Source organism: Dreissena polymorpha, chromosome 1 (genome assembly GCF_020536995.1).
Source record: "Dreissena polymorpha isolate Duluth1 chromosome 1, UMN_Dpol_1.0, whole genome shotgun sequence".
Lineage (NCBI taxonomy): Eukaryota > Metazoa > Mollusca > Bivalvia > Myida > Dreissenidae > Dreissena > Dreissena polymorpha.
In genome coordinates this window covers 156,846,529-156,868,114 of record NC_068355.1, presented here as the reverse complement: position 1 = coordinate 156,868,114, position 21,586 = coordinate 156,846,529, and the positions used below count along the sequence as shown (strand labels likewise).

The following is a 21,586-nucleotide window of genomic DNA, read 5'->3' as shown; positions in this document are numbered from 1 at the left end:
TTTGTGTAAATCCACCATTTAAACACACATGCACGCATTGTTGTGTCCACCGAAAAACACACATGTCAAGTACTGTGTTTAAACGAGTAGGTAACAGCTTCTAATATTAACATTTGATATATACGCACTACACATAGATCAGATTTAATTATCTGCAAGTGCAAGACGTGTGTTAAATACTTCCGTAGGTATGTAGAACCTGTCTCCCCATGTTGTTGCCTGCTTTTGTACGTACTTCAAATCGCCATATAGGTGCAAAAAGGTACCACGTGACATTTGAAATAAGAGGCACATGGTACCTTTTTCCATCAATGGGGAAAATGTGTATCGTCATGCTATTTCAAGATAGCGTTCGCATGCACATCGTACAAATGTGTGTCCCTATGCTACTGAGCGCTTTGTACATTTGTTAATTGTTTCTTCCCATGCTATCAGATGATTACGAACGAATGTTAATCGTGTCCCCGTGCCATTACATACATGCGTACGTACGTGATGCGTGTTTCTCGATGATATTACAACGTTTGTGTTAATTCGTATATCGCGTCTTCTAATGTTTTGCATGCTTGAGTACGTACGGTAATCCTGTCTCTCCATAATATTGCATTCATGCGTACGTACGTAAAGCGTGTGATCCATACTAATGCATGCTTGTGCACTTTTAAAGAGAGTGTCTCTCCGTCGTATAGCATTCGTGCGTGCATACATAAAAAGCAGCTCTCCATACTTCATCATATTTTGCGTTCGTACGTTATAGGTTTATGCCCATGCTTTTGCATTCTGGCATATGTAACACGAGTCTAAAATGCTATTGCATGCAGAGCTCCAGATAAGAGGCGTATCTGCGTATTTACGCATTGAAAAATAAAAAAAGACGCATTAATAATCGGCCCAGTACGTATCAAAACGCTTTACAAATCTTGGTACGTATTTTAAATCGATTAAAGTGCGTAACCGGTTTAACCAATAATCCAGTTAAGTTTTTAGTGTGATATAACCTTTGAATCAAAGTAAGTCAATCAAAATAAGCTTGCAATAAAAATTGCGGCCCATCATGTTTGTGGATCAAAAGGGACGTTTTAAGCAACTTGCGTGAATATTTTTAAAGAAAGTCTGTTCATATCGTCATTTTAAATATATTCTGTTTGCATTTAATAATATAAATAACAAATAATAATACTATTTCTAGATTAAACACGCCTTTTACTTTTTTCCGTTTTCTATGGAAATGGAAAATACCCCTAAATATTCCTAACCCTTAATGGCTGAAACAAAGGAGTAAAATACGCATTGGCAATAATATCAGGGGGTGAAATACCCTTAAGTCTAAATCCTTATCTGGAGCTCTGATTGCATGTTTGTGTAGTTACGCTAAACATGTGTTTCTTTCTTTGCTGATGTATACTTGCGCACGTTCTTGAAGCGTATCTCACATATGCTATTTCCTGCTCACGTATGTACGTATTGCGTGGTTACCCCTACCATTGCATGGCTGTGTACAAACTGCAATCTTGCGAACGTACGTTAACCGTGTCGCGTCATGCTACTTCATGCTTGCGTTTGTACATAATACTATTATGTGATTGAGTTCGTACATAAAGCGTATCTCCACATGCTATTGTGTACGTAAGAAATGCTTGTCCCCCCTTGTTACTGCATGCTTGCGTTCATACGTTAACGGCGTTTCCACAATCTATTGCATGCTGGCGCGCGTGCGTTAAGCATGTCTCCACATTCTATTTCATGCTTGCATGCGTTCGTAAAGGGTGTCTCCCCATGCTTTCGCATGCTTGTGTATGTACGTAAAGCGTCCCCCCCCCCCTCTATTAATTGCTAATTTACGTAAGCGTGTCTTCCGATGATAGTGTATGCTTGATGTCAGACGTAACGCGTACCGCTCCATATGCATACCTGCGTGATTACGTAAAGCGTGTATCCCCATGCTATTGTATTGCTGCATGCGTACCTAAAGCGTGTTTAACCATGATAATGCATATTGCATTACGTTAGTAGTTTCTCCCTTTTATATTGCCTGGATTTGTACGAACATGTACGCTAGGCGTGTTTATGCTATTGAATGCGTGCGTACGTACGTAGAGCGTGTCTCCCCATGCTATTGCACCCAGCATCCGTATGGAGTTCCAGCTCATGTCGAGATCCTCGATGCAATCATTCGTCTCTGAAAGAAACCCAAACTCAGCTTATTAAATCCATTTACCTACTGATTGTTGATCATAATGGTTGACTTTGCATTATTATTGCGGCTTTAACAAACAAAGTTATATGAGATTCCTATTTTGGATACTGAAAAGGTTGTTCCATGAAGAAGGTTGTTAGATGTGCCAATTACATGGCATAGCACATCTTTCATTCGAGTTTGATTTTTCTCTCAAATGAACGTATTATTGTTAATCGTAATTACCTTTTATTAAAGTTTCAATTAACGTCTCAAATAACGTTGACGTACAAATTGTATTTACTACGTTCTATCTGAATAGTGTGGAACGCGTTACGAACCTATAGATTTTGCAAGAATCTTTCCTCCGGTCTCGTTGAACTTGTTATGGCTGAGATTCAGCTTCTTGATCTTTCTGTTATACTGCAAAATGACCATGAACAGAGTAGCTCATTGTGCGCATGAGTGTCAACGGTTACGTTGTTTACAGTGAACTATTATGCTCTGTGAATTTTAAGTATATTAAAAATGTAAAATGAATCTTACTCAAACCTTTTGCAAATTAAAAAAGCACAGTCTCACCTTAACGCCACAGTCACGCCTTCGTGGATATTAAAGCATATATGCATGACATGATAGTCTACACACCGACTTGATGCGTAACTAGGAAATCTAAAATGCTTGATAAATTACTACATTTATATACGTTTGATATCTACAATGCAATATAAACCACTACATATACAAGTAGTTTATTTGAAATGCAATATTAATCAGTACATATACAAGTACATGTACTTTATACGAAGTTTATACACTTACTTCTATATTTGAGTCGCGTTCTGAGAAAACTGGGCATAATGCATGTGCGTAATGTGTCGTCCCAAATTAGCCTGTGCAGTCCGTACAGGCTAATCAGGGACGACACTTTCCGCCTTAACAAGATTTTCTGTAAGAAGGGACTTCTTTTAAACGGAAAATACCCAATTTTCTCAGAACAAGACACATTTAGATGTAATATATACACTTATTATGACATGTTACCTTTAACGCCTCTGCAAAACACTTGGCGCACTCGTCATCTAGATCGTTGCCTTCGAAGAACAACAGCATTACGTGACGCGTTCTGAGAAAACAGGGCTTAATGCATGTGCGTAAAATGTCATCCCAGATTAGCCTGTGCAGTCCGTACAGGCTAATCAAGAACAACACTTTTCGCTTTTATGGTATTTTTCGTTTAAATAAAGTCTCTTTTACACGAAAATCCAGTTAATGCGGAAAGTGTCGTCCCTGATTAGCATGTGCGAACTGAACAGGCTAATCTGGGATGACACTTGACGCACATGCATTAAGCCCAGTTTTCTCAGAACGCGACTCATTTTCTTAAATAAAAAATATATTCATTGTTTATTCAGAACTAATGTTTAACAGCAATAAAATAGTTTAAGCGCTCTTTGCGGTGCCATTCATAATTATGTTTGTGTAGTTTGGCTAAGATCGGAGAACAAGTCTGACTCTTACCAAACAAAAGTCAGTGTATAATAAATAAAGAGAAAACTCTGGAGAGCGAAAACGAAAGTTTTTCATCAACCAAAAGTCAGCCCACATAAATGACCATCTCTGACTGGAGAAAGATGCAGAATGCACTCAAAGTAAATGATTGGTGAGTGTACAGCGCCCTTGCCTACCTGCGACCTCCAGAGTGGTGATGCGCATATTCTCTGACAACATTTCTGTGAGAAGGAGCACCTCATATAGACCCAGCCTCGCGTTAGACAAACGCTGAAAAATACGTGCAATGGTTTGTTGAAAATAAAGAAAGATGTTTGATGAAACAATAATTAAACGCATACTTTCGCTCATTTAAACCTTTTTCGAATGCACTTGTTTTTTTTAACAATATTAAATTTTGAAAAACTTGGACGAACCCAATTTCAGTAAATAAAGAATGATATTACATTTTCTGCAAAATCATGACACACACACTTGGCAATTCGTAGCTTTAACTTGTCTGTCTTTCATTTGTAAAGATCGTCTGATTAGCGCCCAACAATTCGATGACACCACATGATTATATATTTATTTTAAACATATACATATTGGCAACATCTATATTTCATGATGACATATTTAAAAGCTTTCTCACTAGCTCGGTGACGGTCATATTCTCTTCCAAAATTTCCACCAGATATTCCATGCCTTCCCGACCAATCTCGTTGCCGCTCAGATCTAATGACGTCACGCACATGTTTGTCTGCAGCACAAGGACAATGCCCAATTAAATCAAATACGCATAACGTTAAACCGCAACTGCATGCACTTTGAGAAAGAAACCTTACTTTAAATTGGAGTCTTTTGTTTAAGAAAAGAAAAGTTTGCCAAACTATGAGACCCAAAACAATTGTAATAGACAAAACACACATTCGGTTATTTTAAAATTACGATTTAAAACTCAGACAAATCATTGAAGGCAAGTGATTGCATAAAATACAGGCAACATTTCAAAATTAAATTAAAATAAAAAAATCGCAAGTTCGGATAAAACACTATACATTCGAATGTATCTTCACAAACATGTTCACAGTGTGTTTGCATAGCAACATATGGTTATTGAGAGAGCTTAAACCTGATGAATTAAAGCTTGTTAACTGTTGAAAATGGACATTAATAGGTATTAAATATGAAAATATCCACCTAAATATATAACGTGCAGTCTAATCGAGCACGTAATTCTTAACATCTAAGACATAGTCTTATTGCATCTGTAATCAATGTACTAACACTTGATCGAGTCTAAAAGTTATGCGTTACTATTTTTTGTGCACGTGAACAATTGTAGACTTAAAAAGGTTTTAAATATAAAAATGTTCATATATATCTAACGTCTAAATTATGCAGTCTAACAGTAATACTTAATTTTTAAGACATACTCATTTTGCATAATGTAAACAATGTACTTACATAGGACTGAGTTAATTCGTTATGCTTTCCATTTTTATTTCTTAGTGCACGTGAACAACTGTGTACTTAAATTAGTGTTAATTATGTATAATTTCATACATATCCAACGTTTAAGCTTAATGCTTAACATGTTGTTTTTTCTAATCTTTGCAGTAGTATTATTGACCATATTTTCAGAATCCTTGAAAAACGACAGTCGTTCTCGCTTAAATGTGCGGTCTTAACGTGTACAAAATAATCAAATTTTAATATTTAATATTTTATATTGCATATTGTAAACAATGTACTTACATTGATTGAGTCTATTGTTATGCCTTACTGCTTTTTAGTGCGCACGAACCATTGTCTACCTTAATAAGTATTATTTATGCAAATGCTCATATATATTTAAAGTTTAATCTTAATGCTGAGCATGTATGTTTTTATTTTTAATAATAGGACTTTTGACAGTATTTACATTTCAGAATTAATATATCTAGTGCACGTTTTTATTTCTTATAATAGGACTTTTGACAGTATTTACATTTCAGAATTAATATATCTATTGCACGCAAACAACTGTGTACTTAATAAGTGTTAAATATGTTAATATTCATACATATCCAACGTTTAAGCTTAATGCTTAACATGTTTTTTTCTCTAATCTTTGCAGTAGTATTATTGACCATATTTTCTGAATCCTTGATCAACGATAGTCCATCTCGCTTAAATGTGCGGTCTTAACGTGTACATAATAATCAATATTTATGATACAATCATATTGCATATTGTTTACAATGTACATACATTGATTGAGTCTATTGTTATGCCTTACTGCTTTTTAGTGCGCATGAACCATTGTCTACCTTAATAAGTATTATTTATGTAAATGCTCATATATATCTAACGTTCAAGCTTAATGCTAAGAATGTATGTTTTTTATTTCTTGTAATAGTACTTTTGACAGTATTTTACATTTCAGATTTAATATATCTAGCAAGCTCTCTTTTTACACGTAAACATTTCTATAAAATTCTCTTAAACAATTATTAACTTAACATGTCAAATCTAAATCGCACGTTCTTACGTGAACAACTGTGTACTAAATAAGTATTAATTATGTAAATTTTAATATATGTCTAAGGGTTAAACTTAATGCTTAACATATATTTTTTAAAGTTTGCAGTAGTATTTTGACTATATTATCAGAATCCTTATACAACGATAGTCGTTCTCTCTTATGTGTGCAGTCTTAACGTGTACGTAATACATGATCTTTAAGTTATAATCATATTTATTTTGTAAACAATGCACTAATATTGATTGAGCCAATTTGCTATCCTTTATTGCTTTTTAGTGTGCTTGAACAACTGTGTACTTAATTAAGTATTAATTATGTAAATGTTCATATATATCTAACGATTTAGCTTAATGCTTAACATGTATTCCGTATTATTTTTTATTTTTTTTGGTAGTAATACTTTTGACAGTTTTTCACATTTCAGAGTTAGTATATCTAGCAATCTCTTTTTCTCTTCACGTGAACATTTCCTTAAATTGCTTTCTCACTATTACATAATTAACGTGCCAAACCTAATTCTCACTTTCTAACTTAAATTGTGAACATCACTTTCCTGATCGTCAGAATCTATGTGTAACTTATTATAGGTTGTTATCTCTGTCGAATGCATCACTTCGTCTTTGGCCCACGAAAACCGATCACCAAAATAACCAATTGTTTAAAATGTATTAAGCACTTAAAAATTATTGAAGTGACCTTTACTCATAAAATGAATCCATACATTTTGATATTTTTCCCTATTTCTTTTTTTATTTTCATTTTCTTTTTCTTTGACTATGTACAGGATGAAGGATTCGTTGCAGTCTTCTGGTCTATTATAACTCGAAAATATAACGTACAGTACCTAATTTTTCATTTGTTTAACGATGGATACCCATAACATCCTACCAAGATACAAAGCGATCGGATTGTTTTTCATATTCCTAAATCTTTTTTTTCTGCTCTCACTTTACAACAATTAAATTGCTCTTATATCGACATAATCAAAAGTCAATCCCAACTGTCCCGGTCCATTAAACGACCATACAAGCGCATGATAGTTGGAAAACGCTTGATTGCCAATTCTTATTTCTTAAAACGAATATTTTATATATTTCTTATAGTCATGCTAGTCACATGGCTGACATTATTAATGTTGCTTTCTGGAGACATCGAATAAAACCCAGGCCCGTTATCAACTTTTTCTTCTGAATCCTCTGCCACGGAGTCCAATAATTTTACTGATATATTATCATTGCAAAACAACTTTTCTTTTATTCAGTATAATGTACAAAGTATACGGCACACGATGGACATCATCACAGCAGAGCTCTCGTGTTTTGATTTATTATCTTTTTCCGAGACTTGGCTTAATAATTCAATCGTAACTGACGAACTTCTTATCCCCTCATACCAAACACCGGAACGTAAAGATCGAACACAGGACAGCCACGGTGGGGTAATGCTATACGTTAAAGATTTTATACACTACGAACGTAGACTGGATCTTGAACTTACTCCATTAGAAACTATTTAGATTGAACTACACTTTAAGAGTAAAAGGAATGTTCTTTTTGGGTTATTTTATAGACCACCAAACGCGGATGCAGCATACACTAAGTTAATTGATGACTCCATCGGTTTGGCAATCGAAACTGGTATATCCGATATTATAATAACCGGAGACTTTAATCTTAACAGCAATCAACCCTCACAAGCCCGAAAACTTGATTCTTGGTGTACTGAATATGGTCTTGCTCAAGTTATTGACGAACCTACGCACTTTACGGAAGGGTCTTCATCTATTCTTGACCTATTATTAATAAATAATCTTGATAGCTTGGCCTTAACAGGTGTTGGTGACCCTTTTCTTGACCAACAAAACCGTTATCATTGTCCCATATATGGTCTATTTAAATATAATAAGCCCAATTCAACAGTATATGAGCGTCACATATGGAAATATGCAGATGGAAATTATGACCTGCTTCGCGAAAGGTTCTCTACATTTGATTGGGATTCTATTGCAAATGATGATGTTAACACTTATTGCGTTAATATCACCGATACTATTGTTTCTAACGCTAAATATTGTATCCCAAACAAGTCTATTAAAATTAAACCGCGTGACCCACCATGGCTTAATACGCACATTCGTCGAATGATAAGAAAACGTAAACGTGCCTATCATCACGCGAAATCTAAAAACTCAAATTATTATTGGTCTTAATTCCGTAAAATTAGAAATAAGACAATTTTATTAATAAGGCAAGCGAAAGATCAGCATTACGAAAGTTTAAGCAATACACTCGAACAAAACAATCATTCATCTAAGGACTGGTGGAGAATACTTAAGTCTTTTATTAATAAGCCTGGCAAAAACCTTAATACAGCACTCCTAAATCCCATTGACAATACTACCACAACCGATTGTTTTGAAAAGGCAAATATCCTAAACAATTTTTTTCAAAGTCAGTCCAAAATTGAAATCGCTAATGAAGATATGCCGGAACTAACTAATTTACCGATAGCTAACTCGTTGCAGTCTCTATGCATTACACCTACCGATGTTCTAGACATTCTTAAACCACTTCCCGTGGACAAAGCATCGGGGCCAGATGGAATAAATAATCGAATTTTAAAAGAATGCCAAAATCAACTGTCCACTCCTCTTTGTCAGTTCTTTAACGTTTCACTTAATAAATGTATCATGCCGAGTTGTTGGAAAGAAGCTTACGTTAGTGCTGTTTTCAAAAATGGCGACCCAAAAGTAGTTAGCAACTATAGACCAATTTCCCTCTTAAATACACTGGAAAAGGTTTTCGAAAAAATCATTTTCAAACACGTATATAATCACCTCATTAGTAACAAATTACTTACGCCTTTTTAGTCTGGATTTTTGCCAGGTGATTCAACTACTAACCAACTGACATATATATATGAAACGTTTTGTAAAGCCCTCGACAATGGTTTAGAGGTAAAAGCTGTCTTTTTTTATATCAGTAAAGCCTTTGATAAGGTCTGGCACAAAGGTCTTCTCCATAAACTAAATGCTATTGGCATTCGAGGAAAGTTACTATCCTGTTTTACTAATTATCTTCATAATAGACGACAACGCGTAGTACTTCCAGGCGCAGTCTCTAACTGGGCAATATTAGAAGCCGGTGTTCCCCAAGGTTCCATATTAGGGCCTCTGTTATTTTTAATTTTTATTAATGATATCGTTTACGACATCAAAAGTAATATTCGCCTTTTTGCTGATGACACTTCCCTATACATTATTATCGATGATCCAATCATCTCAAATACAATACTACAGAGTGATATCAACAAAATATCTAAATGGGCTTTAGATTGGCATGTATTATTTAATCCCTCAAAATCTGAATCCCTAACATTCTCCAGAAAGCAACATCCAAATCAATGTACTTTTACAATGATGTCTAAACAAATACCAGAGGTCGGTTCCCACAAACATCTAGGGGTTTTCCTCTCTAAAGACTGTAAATGGAACATCCATATTAAATACATAACAGAAAAAGCATGGAATCGAATTAATATTATGCGAAAACTAAGGTTCACACTTGATCGGAAATCTCTTGAAATAATTTACATATCGTTTATTCGACCTCTTATCGAATATTCAGATGTGATATGGGACAATTGCACCCAAGCGGAAAAAAACGAAATTGATAAAATTCAAAATGAAGCAGCGCGAATCGCTTGTGGATCGTCTAAACTAGTTTCATTAACTGACCTGCATAAGGAAATTAACTGGGAATCGCTTCAGGACCGCCGTGACAAACATAAATTAACATTATTCTACAAAATGCAAAATTCGATTACCCCACAGTATTTATGCGACCTTGTACCCCAACATGTTGGATCTGTTGCTAGGTATAATCTTCGCAATGCTAATGACTTACGTACTTCCGAATCTAGAACAACCCTTTACTACAATTCATTCGTACCCGCAGTCACTCGAAAATGGAATAACCTACCAGATGATGTTAAAAATAGTGAATCGTTGAATGTATTTAAATCTAAACTTAACAGGAACAAAGTTATAACACCATCGTACTATTACATAGGTAAACGTCATTCTCAAGTCATTCACACGCGATTAAGGACCAAATCCAGTTCCCTTAATGAGCACCTTTACGCTAAAAATATTATTGATTCTCCTCTTTGTCGCTGTGGAGAATTTGAGTCTAACTTCCACTTCTTCTTCACATGTTCTTATTATAGCGTAATACGGACAAGGTTAATGAACAATGTTTTAGGAATTATAAGTCCTGTAGACCTTGATACGCTCCTCTTTGGCAATACATCCCTAAACGATGATGATAACTCTACTATCTTTCTTTGTGGCCAACAATACATCACCGAATCTAAGCGTTTCTTATAACAATCCGATCCCGACTCGACGTTGCATCAATTTGACATTGACCCACAACCAAAATCCTTCATCCTACCTTGATCACCTCACTTTTTGAAATGTTTATATCCCGTCTTGTTACTACTGGCATATATCATGAAATGTGTAGTCTTTAAACACTGCCACTTCCATGTGTAAATATTAATTCTAAGGGGAGAAACTATATAAGAACTTGCTTCTTTCGTTTCAATCCTTTTCTGCTTATATTGTGTAACATCTGTGTATATTGTACATGCCATAAGAAATAAATATGTTTAAACTAAAATGATTTAGATTTGATGTGTTTTATGATGACTATATTGTGAACGTTATAATTATATAAGCATTATTTATATTTCATAATAATACCAACACGTTATTTAACCATTGTCATTTGTAGGTAAACACTTTTAATTATTTACGAAATGACGAATCCCATTCATACCCTTTTTGAGGATGATAGGTACTTAAAACAAATGATCTTACTCTACATCAAATCTCTAAAACGAGATTGTCATCTTTGTCTCCGTCAAAGCCGTGCCGTAGAAGCTTAAAAAACAGTGTAAATTAAGAAAAGTATTTTACTCACCGTTAGAGCATACGCCAGCGCCTTAATGTCGCTCGGTGCAAGGGTACAATTGTTCACGTTCAGACCGTCCTGCGTAAGTCCCTTTAGAAGACGCCGTCTAGGTGCCACGCCCTCTTTGATGCAGGCAGTCAGGTAGATCTTCTGACTCATGTCCAGGGTTTTAGCTGGCCCTTTTGTCTTATCTAAAGTTGTTAATTTATTAAAGCCCCACATTAGATACGTATTCGAATGTAATTAATGAGGTCTTAACATACCGTAAATATGAATGTACCGGTTTTCGTGTTGAGAACGAATTAAATAGAAAAGGAATACCGGTACTCAGCAAATATACTGCATCATTATGGTAGCATTTACAACTCGTGAAACCCGTGCGCAAAGAAATCCTGAGTGTTAATTCAGTATATAAGGCTGGTGGGAACTATAAGCTGATACAGATCATAACAGATCAACGTTGTCGAGCTATACCTTGAATTGACGTTTTCACTTTACAGCACTGTGTGGTACGCATTCATTTCAAACCATGTAGCAATTAAAAAGTTATATATGTACAACTTGGATACATGATAATATAATAGCATCATAAGTTAGCCAGTTATCGAGAAAACAAATATAAAAAAAGCAATAAACAAGTCCATATATGTACAACTTGGATACATGATATGAAAAAAATAATAATAAGTTTGCAAATAATGGGGAAAAGAATCTGCAGTTTTGAAAAAAATAAGTCAGTATATACATTTAAATTTAAACAACATGTTTAGTAAAATTATATTTAGTAACATTTGAAAAACATGTAAGCTAAATCATAGTTGTGTGTATTTAATGGTCGTGTTCTTACGCGCTACGCTCACCTTCGTCACTGGCGCTTTCCTCGCTACTGCTGTTCTTGTCATAATCAAAGTAGTCCTTCAGATATTTCGGCGTTGTCGGCCTTGCCGGCGGCTCTGATTTCAGGTCGGCTTTAGACGCTCCACGCGTTAACTTGGTCAACATCTTACTTCGCTTTCGCGTTTCTTCGGTGGGTGACTTGTTTCTGCGATTAACTCTGCGTTTGTCTAACGCTTTATGATGGATTGGCATACGATCACTGGAGGACATGAATTAGTTCGTTCGATTAAACAACAGTATATTGCAGTACTTTGTTGGTTCGCTACACGGAGAGTCACGAGATCATGGCATGCTACACCATGCAAACAACACTACTAATACTTACAACCAAATGTATTCTTGTATACCTTAACAGAATATACAAAAAGAAGGCCAAAGCAAACAACACCACTGATACTTCCAACCAAATGTAGTAAAATACTATATTATGGCATGCTAACATATTTATATTGTATAAGCATATTTATATTGTATTCAAGCATTTCTCAGTAAAAATGTATTCTGGTATACCTTAACAGAAAAAAAGACGACCAAAACACACAACACCACTATTACTTCCATCAAAATGAACAGAGTTAAATAATATACATATTGCTGTTAAACAACTTGCATTTTAAAAAACCATGAATGATTTTGGCATAATCGTAGCACAAACAACTCACACTTGCAGATTGTGATTGTTAAAGAGAATTGCATTTGCACTGCGAATCTACTGATAAGTAATGAATGCATGTATTAGCGCTGAAGTATGAAAACCTGATAAGAAACTATACAATACAAAAGAAAACAAAAACAAATATTGGTCTTGTTGAATTTAAACAATTGATATGGAATTAAATTTTGAATTGTACTTAAACAGAAAATACCACAGATATTAACTTATTCGGTGCACCCATTTATTAAACTCCTTTATGGCAATATGTGCAGGCCGCAATAAGTCTGTGTGATAAAACCAAATCAAAACGAAAATCTTGTCGTTTACTTACTCAAATACTCGGACTATCCTAAGTGGTTCCATCACTTTCTTTTAAATTGTATTCGCTTTTTTATCATTTTACTTTTTATACAAAATAAATCACTCTTTCAGCGAGCATTAACGTCCTTAATAGTCTAGTCTCAGGAATTGAATTTTACAAAGTGTCAGTAATTTACCAAGACTTAAATGCAATTAAATGCAAATTTGCGCTAATTCGTTCAACAGCGAATTAATGTTCAAAATAGCCAAACAAGTTTAGTCGATGACAAGACTTAAAACGAATTGAACGTATTGTGAGAAATTGAAAAATAACAATGATCCCTGTCGTGTCATTTGATAGAAGGTTTCAAAAATCACTGCTTGAACAATTATAGACGGTGATCAATTTAAATGTATTGAATGGTAGTTGACCATGTAAATAAAAAGCCCGATATGATGAACGGAGCTTGAGATATCAAATAATCGGGATAATTGCAACTGATAGCAAATAAAGAAACGCGTAATGATTTGCCAATATTGATTACAGCTCTTCTAGCGCGAAGGTTTTGAGGAAATCAATTTGCCTACCACTCAGCTTTATGTGCATAGAATGCAGATGAGTGGTGATTATATTGTGCATATCTGCGCCTTATTAAAAGCATGTTGAACCCCTCATTTAACGACACTTGACTTAATTATACTTTTTATCGCCATCAAACACACGTGCATTAAATAAACAAGTAACACGACGTATACATGTTTTTTTACCGTTATTTTTACAATTATAATCTGTCATCGGATGAACATTGTCGAAATGCTAGCTTTACTTAAGCATTGCCGGGATAACGCTATCGTGCGGAACAATTATGCCAATTTTCTTCCAAATAAACCTACCTTTATTCAAATAAGTATTCTTAATACAGTATATATTAATTCTGAGATCAGTTTATTAATATAATAAATTTATGTATAACAACCTGTATACTGTTTCATGCAAACATCTTTTAACATCGATGATTTAATCCGAATGCTGTTTCTTATCAGGAACATTTCGGTGGTTACATTTATGTCCTACTGATCTAACCCGTTTTACATAGCGTTACCCGTTGTAAAGTGTGTTCGTCTGGACTAAATTGTAACATAACAATGCATTCTATGAATTCATTAGATAGGAAAACATAATTCAAATGCAAAAACAATTATATTGATTGATAAAGAATAATTTTTCACCGTGAAAAGATACCGAAATGATTTAATTTCTTTGAAGAACAACGTGCTTCTGGTAAGATTTTGTGGTCGTCATTTTTCGAAACGCATAACTATTAAAGATGATATAATTCTTTGGTAAATGAAAGCAATGCCGTGTGATATATGATGCTATTAACAAAAAATACTATGAGAGCGTCATAAACTTGCTGCTTAAACAAAGAGTTTGGTTTATTCCCTCATTACTATTGAAATTTGTTAAACTTTTTTTAATTGCTAATGTTCGGTTTGTATTGAAATCATGCACCATTGACAATTATATAAAACTAATGAATAATAAGTCTGATTCACGAGTCAACTTTAATACTACGCATGAGATCCGGGTTATTTCTAATTGAATCATTCTATTTAATGTTTATTCTAGCTTTTTATCTGTAAAAATGTTGCAAACATAAATATAATTCAAAGGTTGTACTATACAAACATGTTGATAAGACGAACTTGTCCGTGTTCGAGTTTCCATGTGCTGCTTCCATCGAATCCATCCGCCATCAGTTAGGAACCGTCCAGATTTTTAGATGACCAATAAGCCACGTTTTATTCAAAATAATGTATCGAAGTATCTCACCACAATTATAGACGAATTATTATCAACTGCCAATACTCATAATCGGTATGTGGTTGTTTTTGTTGCAACAGAATTGAACAACAATATATCATAGTTCATATCGGTTTTGTAAATTGCATTATTACAAATTAACAATCCAATTTAGCAATACCATATATCCGTATATTGTTCTGCCTTTTACATTCGCCAATTTTTAAACCATTGGATGAAATTAAAATCGGGAAAGGTTAAAAAAGGATTAAAACACATCATGCCGTTATTTAAGCAGATTTTTTATTCCCATATGGTTGGATTGCCAAATTTTCCGCCGCAAGTCCTTACTGCAGTTATCTATTATATTAAAGTGACACTATTACGAGAAGGCAATGCACTAAGTTAATGATCAAACAATCATTTGCCGCCGAAACATTCTACATTGTTAAGAGACGAAGATAGAAAATATAAAAGTGTTTTTCATGGGCAGTTTTCGAAACAAATAGTGCACCGTGTCTTTACACAGTAAATAATCTGCCCATGTAATTATATTATGTCAAAATTTGGCATTTGATATCGAATTGCCTGAACACCATTAGTGGTAAGGGAAATGGTTATATTTCTGTGATCGAAAACGCTTGAAATTGATACAATTATTATAATGATGTTCATATAGGATGTGATACAAAGTTGCAAACAAGATTAATATTCCGTCCCCTTTTATTGTGTCAAGTTTTGTTTTTGAGCCGTTATATGCTACAATCTATTCATGAACATTAGCTTCAAGTGCTTGAGAGAAAGTTGACGTACATGTTCTTTAATATGTACAATCACCACAGCCACTTTTTTCTTGTGTGCATTTTTGGTGCGGGATGCGGCGCTATATGATATGCCCGGAAAATGTTCTGACGGTTTAATAAGGGGGGTGGGGTTTTAAAAAAGACCCCCCCGCTAATTTTGCCGGGCTAATTTTGTTTTCAATATACACTAATTGTACTACGAGAGTTGTATCGCATAAGTCATTACAAAAAAATGGTATAAATAGGAGATGAATACGTTAGTAAGTCTAAGAACGTTTGTTTGCAAACATGTCTGTGTACAGTCGTTTTGCGAGGCTTAGAAAATCTGAACCACGAGCCTTCAGTCGCTATCAAACTATGGACCAGAGACTTCAAACCTTTGAAGACAGGCCATCCAAACGCAGCGTGTCAAAGGAAGACCTGGCTAGCCAAGGGTTCATCTACGACCCTTGTGTCATCTCCGACACGAGAGAGAATTTCTCCGACACTATTTTTAATTGCGTTAGATGCGTGTTTTGCAATGCGCACATTTCCATTTGGAACATGGACAAAGTAGATGTGAGAGTTAGGCATCGACAGCTGTGCCCCGCTTGTCCTTTTGTGTTCGATTGGAACATGAACAAAGAAGAAATAGTGAGACTCAGTCATCGACGGTTTGGTCGTGCTTGTCCTTTTGAATTTGAATTTCTTGACTATGAGTTATGCGATAGGTACTTGGAAAACGAGTTTGAAAAGCAATATGAAAGAGATAATTATGGAATTGTGGAAACAGAAAGCGATCAAGATGTTCATTCTAGCGATGATAACCAAAAATATTCAAATAAATCGGTAGAAAGTCTTCAAACAAAAGATGACCAAAAGTATGACGAATACGATAATTATAGTGATTTGGATGAGCTGCTAATGGCGAAAATTGACAAGACTTGTACTCGTACCCGCTACAAATCTTATCAAAAACAAACTGAAAAGCAGCGTAAAAAGGCTGAAAACAGGCTGAAAAAGAAACAAAGAACAAAAATACGCAATGCAAAACGAGATCAAAAGCAAACATATTACCAGGACAGAATCGACGATGATAATTACATACCTCAAAAAGGTTCCAATGATCAAGATGTAAAGAAACATGATAGAAAAATGTGTTGGGTTTGCAGAACTAATGATGCTGGCGATATACTGGAAGAACAGGTTTTCGAATCTTACGAACAGTTTTATCAAAAGCAAAAATATTACCGGGGCGAAATCGACGATGATAATCACATATTTCAAAAGGGTTCCAATGATCAAGATGCAGAGATACATGATAGAAAAATGTGTTGGGTTTGCAGAAGCCGTGATATCGATGATATGATAGAAGATCAGTTTTTGCAATCTTACGAAAGTTTTTTGGAGGAAAAATATAAAGAAGAATTCGACAATTGTTTTGCGGACGAAATCAGTGGCATCGATGATGAAAAACAAAATCAGGTTGAACGTCTATGGGATGAAGAGACCGAGTATATTTATTTTTCTGACTATGAGGCATTCGTTCAATACATGGATGAATATGAGAGGCAACATCCATGTATTTGTATAGGAAGTTTAGGTGTATTTTCGATAACGCTACGACTCAAAACATTTGAATATAAGCAATCATAACATGGATATTGAAAATGAACAAAGAAGATGTAAGACTCAGGCATTGACAGTTATGGCATGTTTGTTCTTTTGTGTTCGATTGTGCATGTATGTGTCAATAAAAAACCCTAAAACGATTTTGCGTATTGTTTGTTTTTCGAGAAGTATCAAAAAATAAACACAAAAACACAAGCTATAATACAATACATTTTATTCAACAATCACGATGTGACACAATTTGATGGGTAAATTTTGTCATCGCATTCGCGCTAAACATTTCAAAAACGTGCTCTGTTTCAAGAATATCTTTGGCAATATCTTTTGACTTTTCAGCACCTCGAAAATCAATTGCACCACATATCCAGTTTTCGGCATGAATGAAACCATACATCAAATCGAATCTGCACCGGTTCGCTTTCGTAGCAAGAACTCTCAAAGTTTCTTTTGTCACATCTTTGATCAGAAACGACCAAATTGAAAAGGTTTTTCTTGAAGTACAAGAGTCCATTAGCGCATGTTGAATCTTGATTTTGCTTATGTTTGTTTTGCTGCAAACACATTCCACAATTTCATCAAATAGACACATTATCAACTTCGTTGGTTGTAGAGAAGCTTTGAGTCTTGCGTACGTTTCGAATTGATGTGCAAAATGTTCTCTTGTATTTATTTCTACATGCTGGAAATCTGTCCACAGACACATAGGAATGCTATTTGTGGTGTAATCCATGTGAATGACTGAAAGACAAATAACTTCAATTTGTTGTTTGAAAATACTTATATAGGAACTTTCCAAAATGACAATGCATCAAAAACTCGTCATGTATATGTTCGTGCATATAGTTGCCCTGTTTTGTCCCATAGTTTTACAAACAAATGCGTTAGGACGTCCTAAACCAAATTTTTATGAACCGTCTTGTTTCAAGCATGTACATAATACACCGATTGACGTTACGAATGGTTTATTTTATGTGTTGATAAACGTAACCTATGAGTATTTGTCATTATACGACGATGTCAAAGAAAATTTACAATTTTTCAACAAATGGATGCAAAACCCAGAGTTTAGTTTAGAAGGTCATGAGCAACAATGCAAATCCATAGGTCTATCTAGATGTCCGAACAAGAAAAAAGCGTTTTCAAAACCGGTATACAGTGTAGTTGATGGTTTTGTAGCGGGATCAATGTTTATCACTTACGACTTACCAAGTCTTTTAGTTAGATTGCAAATTGAGCCGAAAACGTACTCTATCAGTGAGTTTGTAGAATCTGTGTTTACTGAGATTTACACACACGCTTGGATACCTTTGTTTCCGTACAATTTTTCATTGACCTATGATGGAAGTGAAATTTGTGCAAATGGGATGCACGGTCATGCCTTCATCAGATTTAATACTGAACTGTGTACAACGTTCGGAACATGGTGCGATGTGAATTTAGAAGGTGCTAGTCCCGAGAAACAGGATCATGCGTTAACACGAATCAAAAATGCGTTATTGAAGAGAAAAATGAATGATTTGTCAGTCGCCAAGTATATCAAAGAATATGATCTAGGTTTGGAAATAATCCCTTCTAAGTCCAAAGAATTGCGAGACACAATTACACAAATAGAGCAAGAAATGAGTGAGATCCGCTTAAAAATCGATGATAAGTTCGACTTTGACTATGATCAATCTGACGAGGATTACTCTGACGAGGATAACTTTGATGAGGATTACTCTGACGATAATTTGGATGAAAAGCAAAGCGCTGAAAATGTACCAATTATCGATTTTTCTGACTTTTTTTTCAAAAACACTAAAGTTCTGTCAGTAACAAACAAACCTATCGTTGAACCTATCGTAAGCCAAAAAGTTCACGATATTCAAAATGCCAATACTTTCGTTAGCCAAAAATTTTACGATATTCAAACTTCTACCAACAATCCAAAAAACAAGATAAGTCCGCCAGTTAAAAAAAATACTGTTGTTAACCAAACTTCTCACAAAATTCAAAATGCTCTTAACAAGCCAAAACTCAACGTTAGTCTGCCAGTTAAAAACGATAACATCCTTAACCAAAAATTTCAAAATATGCAAGATGCTATCAACAAGCATAAAATGGGAATTAAGCACAACAAGCAGACCGTTGCAGAAGTATCTACGTATGGATTGCAAAATTGTTACTGCCTAACATGTAATCGTTCTACTACAATCGGCAAAGTACATAACAATCGTTGCTATTTCATCAACTTGGATTCATCATTCAAGATTTCCTCTAATACGCATTTTTCTCCGTTTCGTGAATACACACTCTTGATTTTCAACGAACGTAATCATGCTTTACGTGCGATGCTAAGTCAAATAGTGAAACAAGTGAGTAACGAAGTTATTCTCGCGAAAAAGGCTTCATCATATCGACTTACTGTCTTCAGCACCAAAGATGGCACAACTGTTGATAAGATTTGTATGTCGTTATTCAGAAATACGTATCAAATTGAGAATTGTACCGAGAGCACGAATGCTGTGCTTATAGCGAGAAATGGTCATTTCATTCGCGTACCACAAATACAATTGGCTAATTTCACGTTCTGCGATATTGGTGCTGTGAAAGCGGAAAATGGCAAATGTTTTCGGATTGATGCAAATTGTTCGCACTCAAGTATTGCGAGTGTTTACGATTTGGATGATAAGTTAGTTTCATATTTGGTTAGCATTACTCAGAACACGGCACACAATATGAGTGAGGCAAAGTTTCAAATAAAAAATATAGATGACAGTTCTGTCACAAGCGAACACTTCATTGTGTACAACAAAAAAGCAATCAGTGAACACGAATGCACGTTTGTCGACATGCGATCAAAGACAATTTCATTCGAAAAATGCAAAAAAGGACTCACAATTTGCGAGGTATTGTTTGGTAAAAGTGCATCGAATGACGAACCGGGACTTAAAAAACTAACGTTGTGGGAAACTGTCGCTGTTAGCGTTGGTGGATTCATTGTGCTTGTGATAGCTGCTATTTGCTTCATAATTGTACTACACAGCATAGCTCGGCATAACGATACTGTTGTAAAGAGTTAACATATATCAAAGCGTTTGTATCCGCTATTGTCATAACTCACAATGACTTCGTATAACAACATGTATACCATTGAACGCGAGAGCATTGGTAACACTCAAGAATTTTCCATCCACGTTTTTAAATGCATCAGCGTTTTGATCAATGAACAAGAACTGCTCGAAAGCATTTTTGAAACCATACTAGACGATATTGGAGACGAAAACGTGTTCATATTCGACTTGACAATCGAGTTTTGTTTCACAACAATAAGTAAAATTCTACATATCAGTCAGCTAAATTCGCAAAACTGTTCGTGTTTTGACATTACTTGTGCTATGCAGGAACAAAGAATCAATTTCACAGCACCAGCTCATCTTCATGTTTTTGTAACAAAAAACGCATAAACACATGTTTAGTCATAATTTCACTATTTCGAGTTGTTGATGGACTACAAAGTTAAACCATGTAACGGTGAGCGCTGCACTCTATGTTCTCAAATAAAGAGTGGAAATAGTTTTCAGTTTAAATGTGGTTTTGTGTATAAGGTGGAAGATGGAGAGAACTTGACTTGTAAATCAAAAGATGTTATATATGTTCTGAAGTGCAACACTTGCGGCGGTGAGTATATTGGCGAGACCGTTAATCTGAGAAAACGCATTCACACACACAACTCTCATATTCGAACAGAGCAGCATTTGTGTCGAGCTACTGATCATTTGATAGAATGTGGGAAACACTTGTGCGATGTAAAAGAACGTTACACTGTATTCGTTTTGGAGACAGAGCGAGACAAGCATGTGCGTAAAGCAAAAGAGGCGTACTACATTCGTTTATTCCAGCCAATGATGAACAAGTAAGGCGTGCATTATTTTTCAAGCGTATATATATAGCTGCAGTTAACAAAATAAGCACACTCGCAATCACTTTCTACGATGGCACAAGCAATGTTGACCTCGAGTTATGTTATGAAAACGAACAACCGAGAACGAATACAACAGTTTGCGAACACTGTACTGAATCACGGCGTGAAAAGGAATTTGGTGTCTGAAGTCGAGTCAGGTGTCTTCTTGTCGCCTAACGATTATTTGAAGATAGAAGAACTTTCAGAGAAACTAAAACAGATTGATGCCAAACTAGCGCAGTACAAAAGCCTCAAAGTAAGAACGCAGAATCTGATAAAGGGCATCAAGAAAACAAAAAACCTGCAGAACGATGTTGTGAAGACTGTGAGCTCTAACGTTTTCGATCGAATTCCAATTGATGTGATTAACAAAATACTCGGTTCTGGGGAAGACGAAAAC

General features: G+C 35.1%; 1 protein-coding gene across 1 annotated transcript in view; it reads right to left on the bottom strand.

The window, feature by feature from the left end:
• Window positions 1–15,111, bottom strand: part of LOC127860338 (leucine-rich repeat-containing protein 74A-like) — an 18,932-nt gene extending 3,821 nt beyond the window's left edge. The window contains exons 1-8 of the mRNA XM_052398389.1: window positions 14,716–15,111; window positions 12,034–12,269; window positions 11,183–11,364; window positions 4,323–4,430; window positions 3,865–3,958; window positions 3,221–3,270; window positions 2,518–2,599; window positions 2,094–2,179 (exon numbers count right to left, since the gene is read on the bottom strand). Of these exons, the coding sequence (XP_052254349.1) occupies window positions 2,094–2,179; window positions 2,518–2,599; window positions 3,221–3,270; window positions 3,865–3,958; window positions 4,323–4,430; window positions 11,183–11,364; window positions 12,034–12,269; window positions 14,716–14,783 (906 nt within the window). The 5' untranslated portion in view covers window positions 14,784–15,111. The remainder of the gene's footprint in view (window positions 1–2,093; window positions 2,180–2,517; window positions 2,600–3,220; window positions 3,271–3,864; window positions 3,959–4,322; window positions 4,431–11,182; window positions 11,365–12,033; window positions 12,270–14,715) is intronic.
• Between the last annotated feature and the right edge of the window lie 6,475 nt (window positions 15,112–21,586).